Source organism: Danio aesculapii, chromosome 11, assembly GCF_903798145.1.
Source record: "Danio aesculapii chromosome 11, fDanAes4.1, whole genome shotgun sequence".
NCBI classification, from domain to species: domain Eukaryota; kingdom Metazoa; phylum Chordata; class Actinopteri; order Cypriniformes; family Danionidae; genus Danio; species Danio aesculapii.
The window spans coordinates 6,280,029-6,303,963 of NC_079445.1; the positions used below are offsets into that span (position 1 = coordinate 6,280,029).

Genomic DNA, 23,935 nt, shown 5'->3' on the forward strand with positions numbered 1-23,935 from the left:
TCCAACATGACCAGCTAAGACCAGGCTGGAAACCAGCCTGGAAATGGCTAAAACCCCTCTAAAACCAGTCTGGTCAACCAGCTAAAACCAGCCAACCAGCCTAGGCTGGTTTAAGCTGGATTTTTCAGCAGGGTAATTTGATGCATCAAGTGTGCTAACCTTTTTTACAGTCATTGGTGCTAACTACACGACATAAAAATATATCCTTTTCATGTTAAAAGGAGTTTGTCCTGATCATCTGCGACGGTGGTGTTATTCAGATCAGGGGTGCCCAAATTTTTTCTAATGGCCAAAGGGCCAAAAACCAAACTTGATTGAGGCTAGTGGGCCTCAAGGTATATGTAGTTGCCATGGGTAATTTCCTAATTTATTTAAAAATAACTTGATAACCCTATTGAAAAAAACCCAGCTGGTTGGTTTTAGAGGGGTTTTGGCTCTTTTCAGGCTGATTTCCAGCCTAGTCTTAGCTGGTCAGGTGGGAAAATGGCCAGCTAAAACCAGCTTGACCAGCCTGGTTTAAGCTGGTCATCTCCCAGCCTGACCTGCTAAGACTAGGCTAGAAACCAGCCTGGAAGTGTCCAAAACCCCTCTAAAACCGTCCTGGTTGACCAGCTAAAATCGGCCAACCAGCCTAGGCTGGTTTAAGCTTGTTTTTTTCAGTAGGGACATTGTTTTATATTAGGATAACACTATTTTGCAGTGTCATTGTTCCATATATTTACTGCAGTAAAAACCATAATGTATAATTTCATACAAATAAACCAAATCCAAGTGTGCAAACTACACACAACACGAGATAAAAATGTAGGCTAGATTTTGTCCTAACATCTAAAATTCAGATTTTAGAAATTGTTTTTATTTCAGTGACGTCGCGGTAAAACAGTTTATCTCCTCATGTACATGTTTTGGGCTTTATTCAGTGTTAAGCTACAAATGTGAGTTTAAATAGCATTTTACGTGACGTTGCCACATACTGAAAGCAGCAGCAGATATAGTGGTTCACCTCAGATATTGAAAATTAAATAATAGCAGTTATTTGACGGTTTGAAAAGGAAAGTCAGTGACTCAGGGCAAACCAGCAACATCAGTAACTCACCCTACTTTTAATAATATTATATAGGTTAAAGGTTAATGCAATGTGGTGATGTATTTGGCCCTTGAATATTTCCTGCTTGTTGTCAAACTATGGCCCAATCCCAATTCTATTTTTGTACCCCTACCCCTTCCCTCTTCCAACCGAGGGTTAAGGGGAAGGGCTTTAGAATTTACCCCTAAGAATTGGGACAGCCCTACGTCACCTGCACACGTCATCATATGTCATTGCCATCATCTTGCTTAATATGAGATCAGACGATCACCAGTGTTGCCATATTGGGCGGCTTTGAACACTGCGTGGGAGAAAAATAACATAGGCTGGTATACAAAAATTGGGCGGTTATGTAACGCGTTATTATAATTGTTAGAAAAAGATATAGATCAGGGAATGCCCAAACTTTTTCTTATGAAGGGCCAAAAACCAAATTTGACTGAGGCTAGTGGGCCGAAGGTAAATATAGTTGCCATGGGTAGTTTCCTAATTTCATTCATTTTCCTTCGGCTTAGTCCCTTTATTCATAAGAGGTCACCACACCGGAATGAAGCGGCAACCTATCTAGCATATGTTTTACACAGCGAATGCCCTTCCAGCTGCAACCCAGTACTAGGAAACACACACTACGGCCATTTTAGTTTATTCAATTCACCTATAGCGCATGTCTTTGGACTATGGGGGAAACCGGAGCACCCGGAGAAAACCCACGTTAATACAGAGAGAACATGCAATCCCTGCTGAAAAATCCAGCTTAAACCAGCCTAGGCTGGTTGGCTGGTTTTAGCTGGTCGACCAGCCTGGTTTAAGAGGGGTTTTGGCCATTTCCAGGCTGGTCTTAGCTGGTCAGGCTGGAAAATGACCAGCTAAAACCAGCTTGACCAGCCAAAACCAGCAAACTTCACACAGAAATGTTAACTGACCCTGCCGAGGCTCGAACCAGCAACCTTCTTACTGTGAGGTGACACTGCTTACCACTAAGCCACATATTTAAAATATTTTACATTTAATTTTTTTAATTAATACAGCATATATATATATATATGTATTTTTTACATTTTATAATGAACTTATTACAGAAAAAACAAAAGCAATCTCATTTATGACAGAATGGGGTGACACTAGTTTTTGCCTTGATTTTCTCACCGATGTCTTCTGCATAGTCAGAAAAATCAGATTCATTTACAACATTTAATCAAAACATTTAATTTCAGGTTTTTTTTTGTAGCTCAGCAATAAAACAAACAAACAAACAAACAAACAAAAAAAGGCTACGTCGAATTATATATGACAATCTCTTTTAAAGGCATTAACCTCAACCCACCATCCTTCTCACTCTTCTCAGATAGGATGGTGGGCCAAATCAAGGGTTACAATGGGCCAACTTTGGCCCACTTTGACTACTTTGGGCATCTCTGCAATAGATCATGTTCCTAATATATATTACTCCACACCTAAACGTACAATTACATGGTAAAAAAGGAACACCATGAAATAAAGTCTAGCAGAATGATTTATATACAGTTTTATTAATGAGTTTATTCTTTAATAATAGTTGGTGTGATCATCTTATTAAAGGAATAGTATTTGCATTCGCTGGGAGGACTGATGTCCATCAGTGTGGTGCTGATCTTCTCTTTCTTGAATCCAGCTTCCAGCAGGTGAGGAACTTGCGTCTCCTGAAATAACAGTCATGTTTTATCTTAATCTTACCAGAGTAAAATGTGACGGACGTAGACATACAGCTTAGAATGATTGTGTCACTCACTTGGAACATTTTGTCGATGTTGTCGTATTTGTTTTTGAGCAGCTCTCCCCAGGACGTGAGGTTACAGTATGTAAGCACGCCGCCAGGCTTCAGCATTCTGTGAGCGTGAGCCTAAAAAACAGCTCATTTCTGTTAGAAGGCAGTTCAAGAGAGCCTAAATCAACTGATCGACTGAAATGGATCCGTCAAACCTTGATAAAGTTGAACTGATGTGTGTGCCAGGTCTCCTCTGACAAAGGGTATGTGTCATACAGAATGCCTGCGATTGGATGACAAAAATATGCAGAATATTCACATGTCTGTCACACGGCATGTTCACACTCTTCTTCATACAGTTTTACAATGTCTAATTTAGATTTATTATAATAGATTTATATCTAATTTACACCATACCAATTTAATTTTCTACATTTTTGATATTTTCATATGAAATGTGATGCTCACTTGAAAATTAGTTTCAATTAAATACGTTAATAATAATTCATAAGTAATAATTTCACAATATTATGTGCAAGATACATCATCTAGATGCACCTGGACGCATCGTCAGTGATGTATCCTGGGGTCACTGGGTGTTTTGAGTCTTTCAACATCAGACATCCTCGCCCAGGTGACCCAGCTGAGGTTGCTCAGACCCCAGCTTGCATCCCAGTAGCCATCACCCACGAATCAGCCCTCTTTATCCATAGCCATCCTGTGGCTTTCTCTGCAGCTTCACAAACAGACTTAATGGCCCTCTTAATTGCTACTTCTAGACCTAGTTGGCTGAAGACTTAACAGAGTTAACGCCCTGCAAATCCTCTATAGCCCACCTCCATTGGCTCACAGAGGGTCTGTGAATAATTTCACAATATTACAGTTTTTATGTAAAATAAATAGGTTTTTAAAATATTATTTATTCCTGTCTTAGGCATTACACTAATCTTCAGTAACACATGATGATCTTTGGAAATCATTCTCTAATATGCTGCTTTTCGGCTTGAATAATGTTTATTTTTATCAATAAATGTAAAGGGATAGTTCACTTAATAACGTTAGTTCTGTATTCATTTACTCCTCAATTTACTTCGTTTTTTATTTCTTCTTTTAAATACAAAAGAAAATATTAAGAAAACAAATTGGAATCCTGTACCAATTGACTTGCATAGTATTTGTTTTACCTACTGTGGAAGTCAATGGTTACAGGTTTTCAGACTCCTTCACAAAATCTTCTTTTGTGTTCAACAGAAGAAAGAAACCGAGGGCGTAGGTTTGCACTTGACATTGGTGGGGATGGGTAAACTTAAAAACACCCCCCCCCCCCATCCCATAAAATTGTATATATATATATATATATATATATATATATATATATATATATATATATATATATATATATATATATATATATATATATATATATATATATGTGTATGTATGTATATATATGTATGTATATGTGAACAGTTCAGATGCAAAAACCTCTAAGTGCCGTCTAAAATTTTCATCAAAAACGAAAATTTTTCTCAGCTTCCTTTGTTTATGTTGAGATATTTCACTTTAAAGACCAGGAAAAGGACTTATTCTTTGCTATAAATGTAATATTACTGAACACACACAGGAGCCTGAAATAAATGCTCATCTTAGAGGAAAACATAAACACACACATACATATATATATATATATACACACACACATATATATATATATACAGTTGAAGTCAGAGTTATTAGACCCCCTGTTTACTTTTTATTGACAGTAAATAATATTTGACTAGATATTTTTCAAGACACTTCTATACAGCTTAAAGTGACATTTAAAGGCTTAACTAGGGTAATTAGGTCAACTAGGCAAGTTAGGGGGGTAATTTGGCAAGTTATTGTATAACGATGGTTTGTTCTGAAGACTATCGAAAAAAATTATAGCTTTAAGTGGCTAATAATTTTGACCTTTAAATGTTTCATATAAAATTAAAAACTGCTTTTATTCTAGCCGGAATAAAACAATTAAGACTTTCTCCAGAAGAAAAAATATTATCAGAAATACTGTGAAAACTTCCTTGCTCTGTTAAACATAATTTGGGAAATATTTAAAAAAGGGGGGCTAATAATTCTGGCTTCAACTATATATATGTATGTATGTATTTAACTGCTATTAAAATGTTTTAATAATTAAAATTTCATGCCTGTAGCCAACGAGGGTTCGGGTGGTTCAAAAGACCAAAAGTTGAATTATTATTATTATTATTATTATTATTATTATTATTGAAATTTTCTTATTATTTAAATGGCCAAATTCTGACTGAGGAAAGTTGAATGTGCTGGCCAGATTGTTATTTGCCTGTAGGCTTCAGTGTTTCATTTAATAAAGTGTTTAATAAAGTTTTAACAGATTTCTTAAAATAAAAAAAAGTAATGATAGACGATAAAAAAAAAAATGTATTTTAAAAAGAAGTGTCTTTACAATTTTTTTATTCAAAAGTTTCATTATTCATGAAACTGTAATATAAAACTTACAGTTTAATGCACATTTGTGAATAAACACTTAAAGTAGTTTGGTAAGCAGTTTGACAAAATGGATGGAAATAATTTTGGTACATCAAAAATTGTGGTTATGATAACCATCCGACAAGATAATCCAGCAAAAATGAGTTCTTAAATGTCACTAAAATGCAATATTTATACATCATATTTAAACAGAAAAATCAGGCAAATAACTGCAAAAAGGTTTAGTTAAAAAAAAAGCCATCCCTTTCATTAAGCTGGCTACAGGCCTGATAGTGCAATGTTAAAAATGTTTATTAACTGATAAAGAGAGAGTTTAATAAAGACTTACGTTTATTTTAGCCATAGTGCAAATGAAGCATGTAATGAAATGTAAATGAAATATTATGCCTATATATAGGCTGTATTTTTTCTGAAAAAATTGTTTCAACCGAAATTGGACATGCTACTCTAAGTGATTAGGAGGACTGGTGGGGATCATATACTTTAGCTGTTTATTCTGCAGTTCATTTTCAGGCCATATTATTCACAGACAAGCCTATATCAATCTGAAAAGTGGAGGAAAACACGAGCATTAACGGCATTATCATATTATACCCTTTCTGCGTGTCTAGGTTAATGTTGACAGAACGATTTTTTTCAAAAGTTAATTAAATCATTGGTGGGGACATTTCTATGGTCGATGAATATTGGTGGGGACGCGTCCCCTCCGTCCACCCTAAATCTACTCCCATGAAAGAAATAGTGAGTAAATATTTGGTAAACAGTGGGTAATTTTTCTAAATTTCATTTTTGAACTATCCCTTTGAACCAGTTTTGTTTTCCTTATTTAATAAAAAATAAACATTTTGGAAGATTATTTTAAAAATGAATGTCACTTTTGATCAATTTAATATGATCTTAATAAAAAAAATGTTGCTGACGTAGTCATGGGCAGGGGGACAACCCTTTTTACGAAATGTGTTCATGTTGTATATCTTCTGCAGTCTTTAGAAATTACATTAGTATAGTTATTAAAGGTTCAAGAAACCCTCAAGTCGTTTTTTTTAGATGTTAACAGATTTGTGTGTGTTGAACATCAGTTAAGACAACGTCATCGCCTGTTAGCTTTAATTGTGGGGGTCAGCTAATTTGTTTTAATTGTTTTGTCAGCTAATTTCATCTTCCGAGTTTAAAATCCTTTTTGAGGCGGGATCAAAATCGGTGACATATTGCGAATCTGCTGGAGTGATGACGCATCAGTTTCTCATTATTATTCATGGTGGAGTTTTCTTATCCAATGAGAAGACCCTGCTTCTTTATTATTCATGAGAGCACGTGCTTTCCGAAGGCAAGGCAGACCTGCCCAGCTGTAAGACCCAATGACTGGGTGAGACTGCGTCAGCGCATGGCATGGGCTGTATGTTTGTTTCCATGATCCACGGGGTTTGTTACATGTTTTTCCCTGCGATGCTGTCAGCAAGCATTTTTATCGAGAGAGCTGTATGACAATTAGAGAATGGCTGACTTTGTCTGTTATCAGTTGCGTTAGTTACCATTCAGACACATCGCTTATATCCGTGCTGCTGTGTTTGCCTGTGTTTAAAATCCTCTAGTTTACCAGCAGGGCTAATGGTTGGAATAAACAGGACAAGAGACCTGCTGCACTGCTATCCACTGTGTCTGTATTCACACCCGGGGATTCAGGAGAAGAGAAGTCCTCCCCGTTTATAGTGTTAATATAAACACGATATTCTTTATAATGATATAACAAATTGTGGTTATGTGTATATGAAATTATGAGTAACAAATATAGCAGGACATTAAATGAATTACTGTTGATTTCTTTGCATTTTAACTTTATAAACTATAAGATCATGGGTCTCCTCACGCTTTGGGTCTCATTTTGTGAGCCAACTGACAACAGTCGTATACTCCCTGCGCTGCCGGCCACGCCCACTCCTCCCTCTGCTCACAGTGCTCCACGCCCATCTCTGAGCATTTTTTAAAAATAATTCTGAGGTAGTCTTGATCCGAAAGAGGGGGGTTTCATGACCCTTTTAAACAGGGATGGGCAAACTCGATCCTGGAGGGCCGGTGTCCCTGCATAGTTTTGCACCAACCCTAATCAAACACACCTGCTTGTAGCTTTCTAGTGATCTTGAAGACACTAATTAGGGTGTTCAGGTGTGTTTGATTAGTGTTGAAGCAAAACTCTGCAGGGACACCGGCCCTCCAGGATCGAGTTTGCCCATGCCTGCTTTAAAAGGTTAGCCAAAGGTTCAGCCAAAAATGATAATTCTGTCATCTTTTCCTCAGTTACTTGTTTCAAACCTTTATAAGACTCTTTCTTCTGTTAAACACAACAAACGATATTTTGAAGAAAGCTGGAAAATATGTAACCATTGACTTCCATAATAAGAAAAACAAATACTGTAGAAGTCAATGGTTACAGGTTTTCATCTTTCTTCAAAATATCTTTTTTTGTGTGTTTAACAGATGAAAGAGTCTCATATAAGTTTAGAATCCACTTGAGCTGGAGTAAACAGTGAGTAAATTTACATTTTTGGGTGAACTATCTCTTTAACATTTAATGTTGTTATTAAATACTTTTAAAGATGTACCGTCAAAGTGATTGTCAGGCAGGGTTGGGGCGACCTCTTCCCACAGGCCTTTCAGAGGGACAACCTATGCAGGTAAAAAGATCCATTTAAAATTGCACTGAAGTTAAAGATAATAGCAGGTTTATTTAAAGCAGCCAAACATAAAATACAAAAATGAGACATAGCTTTTGTCAATGTTTGCTTTACTTTATGTGGCTGACTCTTGGCCCATTCCTGTAGCCTCTGGAATACGCCATCATTACACTCAATGATCCAGTGCTCCTCGATGGGGAAGGACTCCACTTTAGTAGCTGCTATGGCCATCCCAAAGCCGATCTCCAGCACTCTTCCACCTGCATTCCCAAACAAGATGAGACAAGGCTGTTAGAAGGGACTTATAACTTTTAACAATTTAATTTACTCACTATTTACTCTCCCTTTAGTGTTTTTAAACCATTATGGGTTACATTTTTCTCATTAACACAAAAGATGATATTCTGAAAAAAGCTGAAAACCTGTAACCATTCTCTTCCATAGTAGGAAAAACAAATATTATGGAAGTCAATGGTTACAGGCTAACAGCTTCATTCCACATATCTTATTTTGTGTTTAATAGAAGAAACTCAGAAATGTTTCAAATGAGTGAAGGGTGAGCAAATGATGGCAGAAGTTTAATTTTTGGGTGAACTATCCCTTTACAGCCTGTTCACATACTTTCTTATTCCAAAAATACAGTTACAACCACTTTTTATGAAGCATGTGTTTATATTGTGTACACACAGAAACATGTTTAACCACAGCAGGTATTTTAGACATGGGAAAGGTCCTGCTTCTGGAGGGGCAGGAGGTGATATTTCAGAGAGGAGTAAAAATAGGCATGCGAGTAAAGAAAGGTCAGTAGTGTCACCCCTCTACTCAAATGAATGGCATTTCTAGACATTCAGTTTGTATACCATCGATGTGACTGAGGCTTGGTGTGAATATGAAGCTACTGTATGTACAACTGGCGAAAAACACAGAAGTCTAACGTTATACATAAGGGTATACAGTGCTGGGGTAACGCATTACAAGTAACGCGAGTTATGTAATAATATTAGTTTTCTAAAGTAACGAGTAAAGTAATATAAGTAATAAAATAAGTAATAATATTTGAGTTATTTTTTTGAAAATGTAACATGAGTTTGCTTTTTAGTTTGATTAATTATCTCTTTTTATTATTATTTATATTATATTGTCATAAACTGCGGAGTAGAAACAGTTAAGTAGAATTTTTTCAGCTTTTTTGATGAATAGAAAGTTCAGTCTTTATCATTACTTATGATCAATTTAAACGTCTGCTAAAATAAAAGTAGTAATTTGTTAAAACAAAGAAAATAAATCTAGCTATTAAATTGTGTATATTGTTACAAAACTTTTTATTTCAGATAAACGCTGATCTTTGGATTTTTCTATACATCAAAGAATACAGAAATAATACTCAGTTGCTAAAAAATATTGATGAAGATGTTAATAATATTAATAATAAATTAATAAACTTTTACTTGAGCAGCATATCAGAATGATTAGATCATGTGGCTTTAAATTAGCTTTTAAAAAACTTAATTGCTGAATTAAAACTAAAGTAGTCACGATGTGTTCATTATTTTGAAGGCATTGAAGAAAAGGAAAAGGGGATTAAAGTCTTAATGGACAGTGATTTGACTTGAGACAAATAGTACAAGTAGCAAGCACGTTGCTTTCATCTTTAAATAACCGGTATATACGCCATGTATAGCTCTTGGGTCAGGACATTATTCTAAAATTTTATCAGTTAACATTATCCTTAAATAAAATGATGTTGTTGTTTTTTTAAGGTAATGTAGATGTAGGTTATAGAGTGCGTGGTTAATTGCAGAGCTCCTCTATTAAAAAAGAAAAAAAAACACAAGTTCTGAAAGATATCAAGCCTCAGTCAGGTAATAAAAAGTAACACAAAAGTAATTTTACTCATAAGTAACTTAACACAAAAGTAACACATTACTTATTATAAACAGTAACTGTAACCCAACTAGTTGTTTTGGGGGAGTTACTCAATATTGTAATGCATTACTTTCTAAAGTAACTTTCCCCAACACGGAGGGAATATTCATTGACAATTCATTGCTTTGCCTCTGAAAGAGTTTAAACATTTTAAAATATAACTTATTTGGTGTTCAACAGATAAACTTAAACAGGCCTGTGGCAAGTAAAGGGTGACTAAATAATGACAGAATTTTCATTTTTGGATGAACTGCCCCTTTAAGGGAAGTAAACAGAGGCGCGCCGTCTCGTGGTTAGTTTGTGAGAAATAACGTAACGTAATAATGTTTTACTTAATGTACTACTTTTTGTCCTCTATATCGTTTGCGTGGGGAATTTCTGCAGCTGTTGTCGTGACAAACAAGTGTTCGTGTCATATATTAACTGATAAAGCATTCTTATCTCACGCTTACGTGAACGTTCACGTAGCCTACTTGAGATTCTACTAATGCGAAGGCGTAGCTGATGAATAATAATTAGGTAACGCCATTAGTCGCCCAATGTTACAAAAGAAAGTCAGCATTTCTGATTAATATTTAAAATATTGGTCTACGCCCCCTATCTTTTACGCCCCCCGTAGTGAGGGAGTCTCTGATAAGATTCGTTTTTAGAATCGACTCTTTTGAACAGATCGTTTTGAAATGACTTGGATTCGTTACGTCATTGCGTTGTCATGAAAATGCACAAAACACACATTTTCCAATGAAGACTATTTAAGCTTATATGGGGTTTCAATTACATTTGTCAACACTTAATAATTTATTTAAAACTTGTTTAACTCCTCAGCTATTTCGGTTAATTTAATAAATTAGTTAATGAATGGAAATTGTACAGACCAAATGTACTTATTTTAATGAAGACATATCTTCTCGGCCATATAAGCGTTTTTAAAAGAAATATAAAGGCAGAATAAAACTCAAGAACAAAAAGTTATTTATTATTATAACAAAAATGCAGATAGTTTATGTTAGAAACAAATATCTTTAGTTCGGATCTGTTGACATGAACGACTCGGTTGAACGATTCAATCAGGAATCGAATCCCCCTTTCCATGGTGTCATTCGTAAATTTGCACTTGTATATTGAGAAAACGTCTCGTTTTAAAGTTTTGACTGACAGTACTAAAGTCTGCATGCATTATATATAATATAGAATAAAATGCACCATATAGGCTAACTTAGAATTAATATTAAGTTCCTTTTAAGCTAAAACAAAACCTAACACAACTTCACTGACTCGCTGTTGTTGGTTGCGCTGAATCGAGAATTAAAGCGAAATTACCTTTAGACGCCGCGACTGTTGCAAGAGAGTGCATGTATGGAGTTTCCCAGCGCTCCATGACGGGTTTCCCCATGATCTCCAAGTGTGTGTCGGCCGCATTATAGTCTGCGTTCGCGTCGTGCCATACTTGTTTGCAGTTTTCGCCTTTTGAGAAGATCGGCTGAGCGGCGCTCATGGTGGATTACAGATGTGCAGATGTGGAGTGGCGTGAACGCGCGGTGGCTGAAGAGGTCGAGTCTGCCGGGACTTGAGTGTTATATATTTAAAGAACTGCTGATTGTGCAAGAATCAGTGTAGTCCAAGAGTGAGTGTTGATAAGGAGTCCTCTGAGCAGGGGGTTGGTCTTTCACATGCAGTACTACTCTAGACAGCTGGAGCAGCCTCTGATTCATGATGGTTAACCCAACAGCTGTAGCTCTCTGCTTTACTGTTTAAAATGCCTCGATTATGCATTCTCACGTGGCTAAAGCATGGTATAGTCAGTGATTGCTTGAGATGATAATCCAAATGCCCTTTGATATTGCTGTGGAAGTCTAAGAAATTAACAAAATCTGTGAATCAACATCTGATTTAATGATTAAAATAAAATCAATAATGCAAATGCTTAATATTTGTCAGTAATCTAATATAAATAAGTAAATTAGTTGTTTACTCCCATACATTAATTGTTTTCTTCCACAAATGATGTCCTGTGGCTGGATAACATGGATCGTCGAGTTTTTGTATAAATTCATATTAGTTTTGGTTTTGTCATGAAGTAAAAAGAGCGATGTAAATATATTATTTTTAATAATTTTATAGTACTCTATTATATACAGTGTTGGGGAGGTTACTTTGAAAAGTAATAGATTACAGATTACCCTATTTAAAATGTAATAAGTAGTGTACATTTTCAGTTACTTTATAAAAGTAAAGTAACTGATTACATCTGATTACTTTTTGATTACTTTCAAATTTCTAATGGATATTTTCAACTAAATCATTTTGAAGCATTTATACCAAGCAGGTGTTATCTTAGAGAATGAATGAATAAATAGCCTTTACTACTGTAAACTATATATATATATATATATATATATATATATATATATATATATATATATATATATATATATATATATATATATATATATATGTATATATATATATATGTATATATATATATATATATATATATATATATATATATATATTGTATATGTATATATATATATATATATATATATATATATATATATATATATGTATATATATATGTATATATATATATATATATATATATATATATATATATATATATATGTATATATATATATGTATATATATATATATATATATATATATATGTATATATATATGTATATATATATGTATATATATATGTATATATATATGTATATATATATATATGTATATATATGTATATATCTATATATATATATATATATATGTATATATATATATATATATATATCTGTATATATATATCTATATATATATGTATATATATATATATATATATATATATATATATATATATATATATATATATATATATATATATATATATATATATATATATATATATATGTATATATATATATATATATATGTATATATATATATATATATGTATATATATATATATATATATATATATATATATATGTATATATATATATATATATGTATATATATATATATATATATATATATGTATATATATATATATATATATATATATATATATATGTATATATATATATATATATATATATGTATATGTATATATATATATGTATATATATATATATATATAATATATATATATATATATATATATGTATATGTATATATATATATATATATATATATATATATATATATATATATATATATATATATATATAGACTCAGTCATCTTTCCATCAAGGAAATGTCCCGTGTTAGCCTAATTGGTTGGCGACGTTACCAACCAAAGCAAGAGGTGGCAGTAACGCACCAAAAAGTTTGTTGTGGACTACTGAAAAACAGGAAGAAGAAATCGTCATTCTCACCATTATATGGGCTGCGTCCGAAACCGCTTACTACTCAGTAGATACTACATTTGAATCTAAACAGTAGGAATGGGAGTAGTATGAATGGAATTCGGACGTACTACATCCACCATTTTGTCATGGTCACATGACCTACCTGCGTCAGTTGCGTTGCTTCCACTCACATTCATAAATTCTTTCTCGGGGCATCATGGGTTAGCGCAGCATGCATGGGATGCGCACTTCAGAATCTTGCCGGAAGTAGTAGGTCATCCGGGTACTTCTCGCATACTGATTTTCGAATTCTATGAATTCGGATAAACTACTCGGCTTGCATACTGATTTTAGCATACTATATAGTATGGAAGTATGTGGTTTCGGACGCAGCCATGGATTTACTTTCATCGGCTAGACACTGGCCTCAAAGCTCCGTAAATGTCGGTGCCGTCACTTATTGATTCGCGGTTGGTAAATGTAGCTTGAATGGACGCTACTGCGCTACTTTACTAATAAAATAGCATCGCTACTGAAAAGCTATTTTATTTATAAAGTAGCGATGCTACCGCCACCATGTTACTGAGGAATGTAATTACACTAGTAGCAACGCTACTGCCCAACACTGTTAATATGATAAAATCGCTTTGGCCAGAGGAGTCTGTTTTTATTTCTGTACACTCACGATAACGACAAAAACATTTGCTTTTGTAAAATAAAGAAAGGCTAGGTTACCAGTGGTGTAAAGTAACAAATTACAAATACTCAAATGACTGTAATTGAGTAGTTTTCTCAGGAATTGTAATTTACTAAGTAGTTTTAAAAAGGTGTGTCGGCACCAGTGATGTAGTGGTTAGTGCATCGACACATGCACTCCGGTGCTCGCGGCGACCCGAGTTCGATTCCCGCCTCCTGGTCTTATGCCGGTCCTTCCCCTCTCTCTGTTCCCAACACTTTCCTGTCAATACTCTCTACTGTCCTATCAATTAAAGGTAAAACCCCGAAAAAATAATAAAAAAGTTGAAAAAAAGTGTACTTTTACTTACCCTTGAGTACATTTTTACTGCAGTATCTGTTCTTTTACTCCACTACTTTCCTTCAACCTGCAGTCACTACTTTATTTTTTCTTGTCTACGGGAATTAGAAAAATCAGCCCTGCGATTCCTGTCCAATCAAATCACACATAGAATGTAAATCGCATCATAATGAACTACCTCAAGACATGGGCGATTTATAATTGCAGCAAACTGTTTGGAAGCATTAAAAGTGTCCTAGAAGATGTCCAAAGTCTTTACACGCATTGACCCAGAGACTGTTTAGAAGCATGTCACTGATGAGAAGATGACGGATGTTTACTGTATGATGACTGAAATGGCCTTAAACACCCAGCAGACGCAAGACGTTGACTTGACGTTGTACCCCAACATCATGGGGAAGTTGCATTTTGTTTGGAAATGAAAATCGAGTTGATGTCAGAACTCAACGTCAATGTCCAACGTCCAACCTAGGACCAACCAAATATCAACGTCTAATGATGTAACAGCTTGACGTTGTGTGGACGTAACCACTATTGGCATTTATCAGACGTTGGATTTTGGTTGCCATACCTGACGAATAAATGTCAGCATTTGACGTCAATATGATGTTGGTTTTAGATGTTGGGTCGACGTTGGATTTTCGTTACTTTCTAACAACCTAAAATCGACCAAATAGCAACGTCATTTGATGTCATTATTAGACATCAAAATAACATTGTCCTTAGACGCTGGCTAGACATTGAATTTTGGTCACCTGACATCACAACCTAAATCTAACTTAATATTAACGTCTTATGACGTTGTGTGCCTGCTTGGCAATAACTAGATGCACTACAGAATGTTACGTTTATATACATCCACAAATTACATGTAAACGCATCAGCTTTTACAGCATAATACTCACTACTACCTACTCTTGAGTACTTTTGATAGGGCTACTTTTTACTCATACTTTGAGTAATATTTACAACAGATACTTTTTTTACACTACATTTTTAGGCAAGTAATGGTACTTTTACTTGAGTGTGATTTTTCAGTACTCTTTCCACCACTGTAGGTTACATACCTGCAGATGCTTCCTCAGGTTCGACATTGATGTCGAAAGTATTTTAAAATCTGGAAAACAAATTTTGCACTGAACTGTTAAATATGTGTGCACTTCTTGGATTTCAGGGTGAAATTATTAAAAAATTTCCAGCAATGAAATGCATTTTTATCACTCATTCTGGGTGCAGCTCTCCAACTGGTTGTAGAAGCTTAATGTAGAAGCCTAATGCTTTCAGCAACAGAGAGGATTAACGTAACTGGTTGACGTGCCGCAATCAAACCGGAAGACCAATCAAAAGCATGAGAATAGCTCCGCTTTAATAAACGGCCTTAGCAGAAGGCATCGTGCATATCAAAATCAGGCAAAGCAAAATATCAATGTTATTTAACATATTTAGATGTAACCCCATCTGTAATCTTTAACATTTTCATAAGTAACTGTAATTTAATTACACATTTTTTCTCAGTAACTGTAACAAATTACTGTTACTTTTATTTTGTAATTAAATTACGTAACACCGTTACATGTAACTAGCCTACTGCCCAACACTGATTATATATATATATCATATACTCTAAAAGTCCTTGGCAGTGTAGTAAATTTATGCTAATATCCAGCTTTCTAGAACAGAATTTATCTGGTATAGATTTTTTTGTGACACAATATCCATATTTATCATAACTTTGGGTCAATTTAAACATCTTTGCTAAACTACAAGTAATAATTTAACAAGAAATAATTCTAGCTCTTAAATGGTGCATAATGTTACGATGCTTTATATTTCAGATAAATGCTGATCTTTCGATTCATTAAAGATTACTAAAATAAATACTTTGAATACCTGAATAACTGCTAATAAATACTGATGATGCTAATAAAAATATAAATAATAATATAATAATCAGGGGTGGACTCAACCAATAAGCAAGGCAAGCAACTGACCAATGCCAAGAAGCCTATAGTAATCATCCTAAAGCTATTTTATAATTATATTCCATCATATGTTGTAAAATCTGTGTATAACCATTAAGATTTTAACGTTATTACTTAACTTACTTAAAACTTAACTTAATTTAACTTTACTTAAAACTAAATCTAGAGAGAAAACAAATATCTACAGTATAGAGAAAGAGAGTGTTTTGAGTTTCAATGCTAGAGCCCCAAACCTGGAATTGCTTAGGGCGCTTAAATCACTAAGTCCACCCCTGATAATAATAAAACCTTTCATGATCATGTGACTGAAGTAATGACCCCAAATAATCACAGGAATAAGTTACATTTTCAAATAAATTTACATTTGAAAAGTATGTTTTGTACTTTGAATCAAATAAATACATTAAATAAACGAACAAATTAAGGTTTTTATCAGTCGTACATTTAAATAGTAAGATGTTTATAGTTGTCACAGTGCTTTTTAAATACAATAGTACTGTCATGTCTGTGTGCAAGTAGTTTCAGAAGGCATGCTCAGTATTAACCCTAATCACGTGAGACTGATAATCTAGCTTGTGCAATAGTACAAAGCATGTGGACTTTCTGAACTATTTACGTGCTGGACGCCAACATTTTTGTCAATATTTCAGTCAATAATTTGTAGACTACTTGCAAAATATCTGTTAAATATGTGATTTCACGTGTGTTCTACTGCAACTTAAGTCCTTAAAGGAAGCTTTTTTTTTGCTTGTCATTTTGTGTGAGATGCAGAAACTTTCCGTTCACTTTACACACATTAATCTATGAGTTATCTGTCACTGATTAACTGTTCAGTTTCAATTTTACATCCATTTAAACATTTAATTTTATTAATAGCAAATTCATTTCCACTTCTTATGTTATGTGATTGACAAGTCAATCACACAGCTGAATTAATACAGCAGAGGTACAGTATTTCGATGTGTATGACTATATGGATTCTCTCTATACTCTTCATACTCATTGTACTGTAGCCCCTCCTCCATTCCTGTAAACATGGTTAACTGTACCCCAGTACCGTATTTGTGAACCTGTTGAACCAGCTGATAATGCAGTCCAAACATCAGATCACTGAGTCACAATTAGGCAAACTCAGAACTGAAATTTCTTAAAGCGATACAGCAGTTTTTACCAAAGATTTTTGGTTCTTTACTCGTGTCATTGCAGGTGACTCTTTATTGGAATAAAAATACGTTTTTAAAACATATTGCCTACCATTCAATCACAATAAATGAGCACTTTAAGAGTACCATAAAATATTATAAAAGTACTGTAGAAGTAATCAATACAACGTGCACACTATTTCAAACCTTTTTAAGTCATGATGGATTTGTGTGAGAAACAGACTGGATTTGGGAGTCATTCTTCTAATAAGCGAGCTGATATGAAGAGATTGTTTACCCAGAAATGAAAATTCATCCTCATAACCTGTCTATATTTCTTTCTTCTACTGAACACAAAAGAAGATGTTTTGAAAAATGTGGATGGCCAAACAGGTTCGGCAATCTCATTGAACTCAACCATAAATTCTACCAAGGGGTTTTTACATGACACACCACAAATGATACAATCGAGTCGGTCTCCATGTTTCCAATATAGCATATTTATATATACACTTACTGACCACTTTATTAGGTAAACCTGTGTATCAGCTTGTTTTAAGCTTATCATATGGCAGTGACATTTAATCAGACATGGTCAGGATGATCTTCTGACGTTTACCCTGAGCAGATTGGTAGAGATAGGTAATTTAAATATATTTTTAATAGCATATGGCTTTTGGTTGATCAGATTGTATGGTCAGAGGTGTAAAAAGCATAAAAACATGGACCCTTGTATTGACAGTTCAGGCTGATGGTGGTGGTGTAATGATGTACTGTAGGGTATATTTTCTTGGCACAGTCTGACTTGACCCTTACGTTATTTTGGGGATGTTTTCATCCACTATGGGGTGCTTTTGAGTCTTAATTTGGCCACAACTTCAGCAAATGAAATGATTTTTGTTTAAATTTGTAATTTGTTGATCATCAGCTGACATGACCTCTTTACATCTGTGCAAAAAAAAAGCTTAGTTTCTCTGTGGATATAAGTATTACAGCATATAATAGTGGGTGAGTGAGTGAACTACATGGAGTAAACAAAAACAAAGACTGTGTTTTAATGCACAGGCTTATCTAAAGGGTTAATGGTGCCAACTCATGATCAGCAGTAAAAATGACATATTTTACCTGTTCCCAACAGGGAATATTACCAACAATCAAGAATGTGTGATTATATTGTGTCATGGCTTTGCAATGAAAACATTTTGTTATAATGGAAGTCAATAGGGCAAAAACAAAATCCTAGATTAAAAAAAAGCATTTGGTATGTTTGATCAAAACTGAGGTTGATTAAAACCTTTATGCAAAACAATATAAAGGCAGTTTAAATTAGTGGATGTTTTCATCCTGAACATAATTAAAGAGTAGTAAATTTGAACAATATATAAGGGTTAATATAAAACCATTTGAGCATTGGTTAAACCATTAGTTCCCAAAGTCGGGGTCGCGGGACAATGACGGGGTTGCTTGGTGATTTCCGAAAGTCAAGATAAATTTTATGAAACTATTAGAATTACCATATTTGATCCATAAACCAAAGAAGATAAAAATAGGTAATAGTTACATAAAACAACAACAACATGCACATAAAAAACCATCAGCCTTTTATTTTTTTCATAGTATTGATGTATTAATAACACAGCAATAGAGTCAGCTGCAGCGGATTGATTTTATAGCACCAGTTAAACTTTCTGACACCTTTATGGCAATCAAATACATAAAAAAAATACAGATCACAGCTAATCATTGAGGATGATCTCTGAGTGGCGGTCTCCAAAATTAAATCAACTTGTGCTGAAAACATTACACCAGTCTCAATAGCCTCCTGAGACCCCGCCCATTGACTTGTGTCCTCTGTAGTGGGCATTGCGTTTTCATGAATTTTCTTAGAATTTTTTGAGCTACTCTGTCAAGTCCTGTTGTACTGTTCAGAGGACATCCTGGGCTTTCTAGTGATATGTCATTTGATTGGCTGGCATGCTAGGAACCACTTCTTACACTGCATCCAAAACGGCCGACATACAAAAAAGGCACATTTTATGGGAAGGAGAGAGGCATGTAAAATTTTGCTTTTAAAATGTTTTTTACTATTATTATTACATATATATTTGTTTATTAAAGTGTCAGGAACAATACATTTAGCTTTCAAAGCTGTTAACCTGTTTGTGTTTCAAAATATCATCCTTTTTTAAATGTCCACTATAGTGGACTCCAGGACCATCTTGTAGTTAATGACTGCATGTTGTAGGAAGCATAACTGAAGCAGAGAGGATTCTTTATAAGATAGTTGAGAGAGACTCTGATTTAGAGACTGACAATCAGACAATTAGAGAATTAGAGATAATTAGAGAATGACAATCAGTTTTAAATCACTTTTATGTTAATTTTTTTTGGGATTAACATCACTTTATTTTGTTTTTGTTCTGTTTTTTTTTTTGAGTTCGGCTCTCTTTCAGAGTAAGGAATTTCAATACAAAAGGAAAAAATGGCTTTTGTTTTGTTTTTGTTACATTAATATTGGATTAATATCCCTTTACAGCCATATCCTGTACAGTTTTGTTGTCTGATTGGCGGTCGTTTTGAACTAAAATGGTCCTGTGGTCCACTACAGTGGCCATGCTATAAAATTAAAAAGAAAAAGAAAATGTAAAACCTCTAAATTGTTGATTTTTTTTTAACCTAAAGGATGTAAATCGCAGAAAAAAAAATTAAAAATTCTTCGGGTCTCAGGAGGATAGATGAGGTTAATATTAAATCAAACAAATTAATTCATTACAATATAAATTATAGCCTATGGATGTAATATACTCTTGTTTATATAGGCATATTGTTGTGTGTGCAACATTTGTATATTTGTATCCACCTCCGGGGCATGTAGGGGTTGCGAGTCACTGACATTGTTATTTTGGGGGTTGCACGCTAAAAAGTTTGGAAACCCCTGTTTTAAACACATTTTTCTTACTGTCCATCTCTTTATGACCACAGTTCACACCTTGTGAGGTTTAGATCATTAGATTAGACTTTTGGGACATGGTGGTGTGCGAGATCAATCTCCTGAATGTGCAGCTACATGATGCTGTCATGTCATATGAACTAAAATCTCTGAAGAATGTTTTCTTACACTTTACTGAATAAGCCAAATAGAGTTAATGCAGTTCTAAAGGCAAAATGGTTTAATTCAGTAGTTAGCAAGATGTAAAAAGTGGTCTGTGAGTGAGTATACAGTATATGTTTTGCAATAAATGTGAAATGAAATGTGAAATTTTTCAGTTTCAGTTGTTCTGAGACAACATTAGTCTTGTTCAAAAGTTTTAGTACAACACTGATGAAAGGTTTTGATCTATTTTAAATGTTAATTATTGATGGCCTACAAGCCATGATCATCACCCTTTTTATTATTCATTTATTTTCTTTTCGGCTTAGTCCCTTTATTAATCTGGGCTCGCCACAGCGGAATAAACCAACAACTCATCCAGCATATGTTTTACAGAGCGGATGCCCTTAGAGCTGCAACCCATCACTGGGAAACAGCCATACACACTTATTCACACACAAATACTACGGACAATTTAGCTTACCCAATTCACCAATAGCGCATGTCTTTGGACTGTGGGGGAAACCAAAGCACCCGGAGAACATGCAAACTCCACACAGAAATGTTAACTGACCCAGCCGAGGCTCGAACCAGTGACCTTCTTGCATTGAGGCGACATCGTTACCCACTGTACAACTGTGCCACCCCCTTTTGAATTAATAGTTTTATATTTATTTGTTGTATTTTAATTTTGTCAGTCTTTTTTTCCTCTTTTTGTCCAGTTTTTATGTATTTATTTGCTTCAAATCAAATTTTGTGATCTTATGCTGCAATAAGCAGATCCTTGGTTTGGTTCTTACAATGACAGATTTTTTTCTGTAAATTTCCTATGGGAAAAATAAAAGGTCAAAATTCTGGAAGCAGCACTGTTGAAATAGTTAGGCCTAATGAATTTAAACCGGCGTTTTCTATCACTTCCCTTCAGCTTAGTCCCTCAATGGTTACTACTACAGCAGAATGAATCGCCAATTACTCTGGCATATGTTTTACACAGTGGATGCCCTTCCTGCCACAACTCTTGTACACTCAGTGCTGGGAAACACAACCAATGTGAACATAGAGAAAACATGCAAACTCCACGGAAAGGCTTACTTGTCCAGCCAGGACTCAAACCAACAAACATTTTGCTGTGACGCAAGCATGCTAATCATGTAGCCACTGTGTCGCCCTGTTTCTTATCATTTTATTCATTCATTCATTTTTCTTCAGCTTAGTCTCTTTATTCATCAGGGGTCGCCACAGCCGAATGATCCGCCAAATTGTCCAGCATATGTTTTACGCAGCAGATGCCCTTCCAGCAGCAACCCATCACTGGGAAACATCCATACACTCTCAATCACACACATAGCCTACACTACGTCCAATTTAGCTTATTCAGTTCACATATACCGCATGTTTTTGGACTGTGGGTGAAACCGGAGCACCCGGATGAAACCTACGCAAACATGGGGAGAACATACAAACTCCACACAGAAATGCCAACTAACCCAGCTCAGGCTCGAACCAGCGACCTTCTTACGTGACGCCATTTTTGTAATTATAAACCCTAATTCATTGAAGCCTACAGTTTTACTGTTTTGTTTTTAAAGATACTATTATTTTTTAAAGTTATTTACTGATATAGATAAATAAAATCCAAGTCTCACCATCAGAGGACACAAAATGCTGCTGTCTTCAAATGACAAATGTAACCCACAATCTTTATAAATATTTTATCATAATTATTATTATTATTATTATTATTATTATTATTATTATTATTATTATTATTATTATTATTATTGTTGTTGTTGTTGTTGTTTACATATTTGTAAACTACTGAAATAAAATATACTGATAAAACTACGAGGTCATGATTTTTAGCCGAAGCCCACTTTTTGTTCTTAAGCCTTAAGTGGACTCAATTTCCCAGCATGCACTTCTGTCATTGCACCGCCCTTGCTGGGGCGCCCCGTGGCTCGCGTCAGTGTTGCGCAGATTCGGTTTGAACCGAAAGCGGAGTGTGACCTTCCCGGGCGGCGGAGACCGGCAGGAGACCGAGCGAGCGGACCCATGTCAGCACTCCCGTCCACAACCCTCGCCACGGAGATGAACAGCAACTTAGCTGGGGATGAAATCGGGTAAGACACGATGTGTTACATGACACTGTTTGGATGTTTCACACTCGTCCCGTTCCAGCGGAGAAAGATGCGCAGCGGGCCGCCCGGAGGACAGCAGATACCACCGAACCAGTCCTCCGCGCACCGCACCGCACTCACACCGGAGCAGCGGCAAACTCCTTAAATATGTAGAGCACGAGGACAACATGTTCTCGGTGCGTTTAACTGATTAGATGCTTGAATAACGAAGCAAAAGATAAACTGACGAGAAGGATCAGCTGTCAAAGCTGAAGCTCTAATACCGGAGATGTGTAGCACACTGTCTTTATTCTGCAAGTTTCTTATAAACAAGCAGGAGTAGCATATCACTGTCTGTTTATATGTAAGTTCTACAAACAGAAACTGGAGCTTCATATCGCTTTCATTCAAACTACATGTTATATTTTGGAGGAGTTTGTGTTGTTTTTTAGATTTATAATCACAAACCTGAGCTTTACATCACTTATTTTATTCAAACAGTAATTTTTGTAAGGTTTTTAATGCTTTAAAGTGTTTGTAATCTGACTAAATTAAGACATTCTCATGCACAGTGTTATCCTGTGACCCAGCCTGCAGCAGATGACATTAGATAGATTTTGTTAACCAGCTCATTTATGGGAAGCTTTTGGAGTGGGTCTGGATTATTTGACTGTGTGATGATTATGACCCGTTAAACCGCACAGATCAGTCAGATCAGGCTTTCAGTGCCAAGGGCAAACATGTTTTTTTTTTTTCCCTCCTTCACCTTGACTCATGTTTGTTTCCGAATGAACATGAATGCATTATGACGTTCCCTCATCTTTCTGTTGCAGGAAGCTGTTTGTGGGTGGATTGGATTGGAGCACCACCCAGGGTGAGTGCAATCATTGTGTTAAAACCATATGGTTTCATGCTGTAGCATTAGTTGTAATGTAGATGCTCTTAAATAATGCAAGTGTACACTACAAGCCTGTATCACTGTAGTGCATTTCATTAGTCTTGTTTTGCACTTCTGACTGTAATATTCTCCATGAACTTAGATATCAGCTCAGCATGTTCTGAGTATAGAAACCAGGTTGCCGCTGAGAGGCTGAGCTTGCCTTTTTAGAATGTGGGTGCATGTGAGAGAGCCTGGGTTAGACGCAAGCAATAGAAATCGGATGAATCCTGTATCAAATAGCATGTGTAAAATGCTATGAAGAAATCAATGGGGTATTATGTGGTGTGGTGTGTAGGCATGGGCCGGGATAAGATTCTGACGGTGTGATAACCTTGGA

General features: G+C 35.0%; 2 protein-coding genes across 7 annotated transcripts in view; one reads left to right on the top strand and one right to left on the bottom strand.

The window, feature by feature from the left end:
- Nucleotides 1-2,597: 2,597 nt before the first annotated feature.
- Nucleotides 2,598-11,540, bottom strand: gamt (guanidinoacetate N-methyltransferase). The gene is made up of 6 exons (XM_056468511.1): nt 11,261-11,540; nt 8,129-8,274; nt 7,943-8,006; nt 3,047-3,114; nt 2,856-2,966; nt 2,598-2,766 (listed from the first exon to the last, which is right to left on the bottom strand). Exons 1-6 carry the CDS (start codon nt 11,433-11,435, stop codon nt 2,626-2,628), a joined length of 705 nt encoding a protein of 234 aa, XP_056324486.1. The 5' UTR covers nt 11,436-11,540; the 3' UTR covers nt 2,598-2,625.
- Nucleotides 11,541-22,513: 10,973 nt separating this feature from the next.
- The window catches only part of dazap1 (DAZ associated protein 1), a 42,931-nt gene continuing 41,509 nt past the window's right edge, over nt 22,514-23,935 (top strand). For all 6 annotated transcript variants that reach the window (XM_056467963.1, XM_056467965.1, XM_056467964.1 and 3 more), the window contains exons 1-2: nt 22,514-22,661; nt 23,492-23,532. In XM_056467963.1, coding sequence (XP_056323938.1) covers nt 22,594-22,661; nt 23,492-23,532 — 109 coding nt within the window. In that variant the 5' untranslated portion in view covers nt 22,514-22,593. The remainder of the gene's footprint in view (nt 22,662-23,491; nt 23,533-23,935) is intronic.

Excerpts from the sequence above, each read along its gene's own strand:
- gamt (XM_056468511.1), bottom strand. The coding sequence starts at position 11,435 with ATGAGCGCCGCTCAGCCGATCTTCTCAAAAGGCGAAAACTGCAAACAA. Across the intron at positions 8,275-11,260 it reads AACAGTCGCGGCGTCTAAAG|GTGGAAGAGTGCTGGAGATC; the intron begins GTAATTTCGCTT and ends TTGGGAATGCAG. Across the intron at positions 2,967-3,046 it reads ATCAGTTCAACTTTATCAAG|GCTCACGCTCACAGAATGCT; the intron begins GTTTGACGGATC and ends GCTGTTTTTTAG.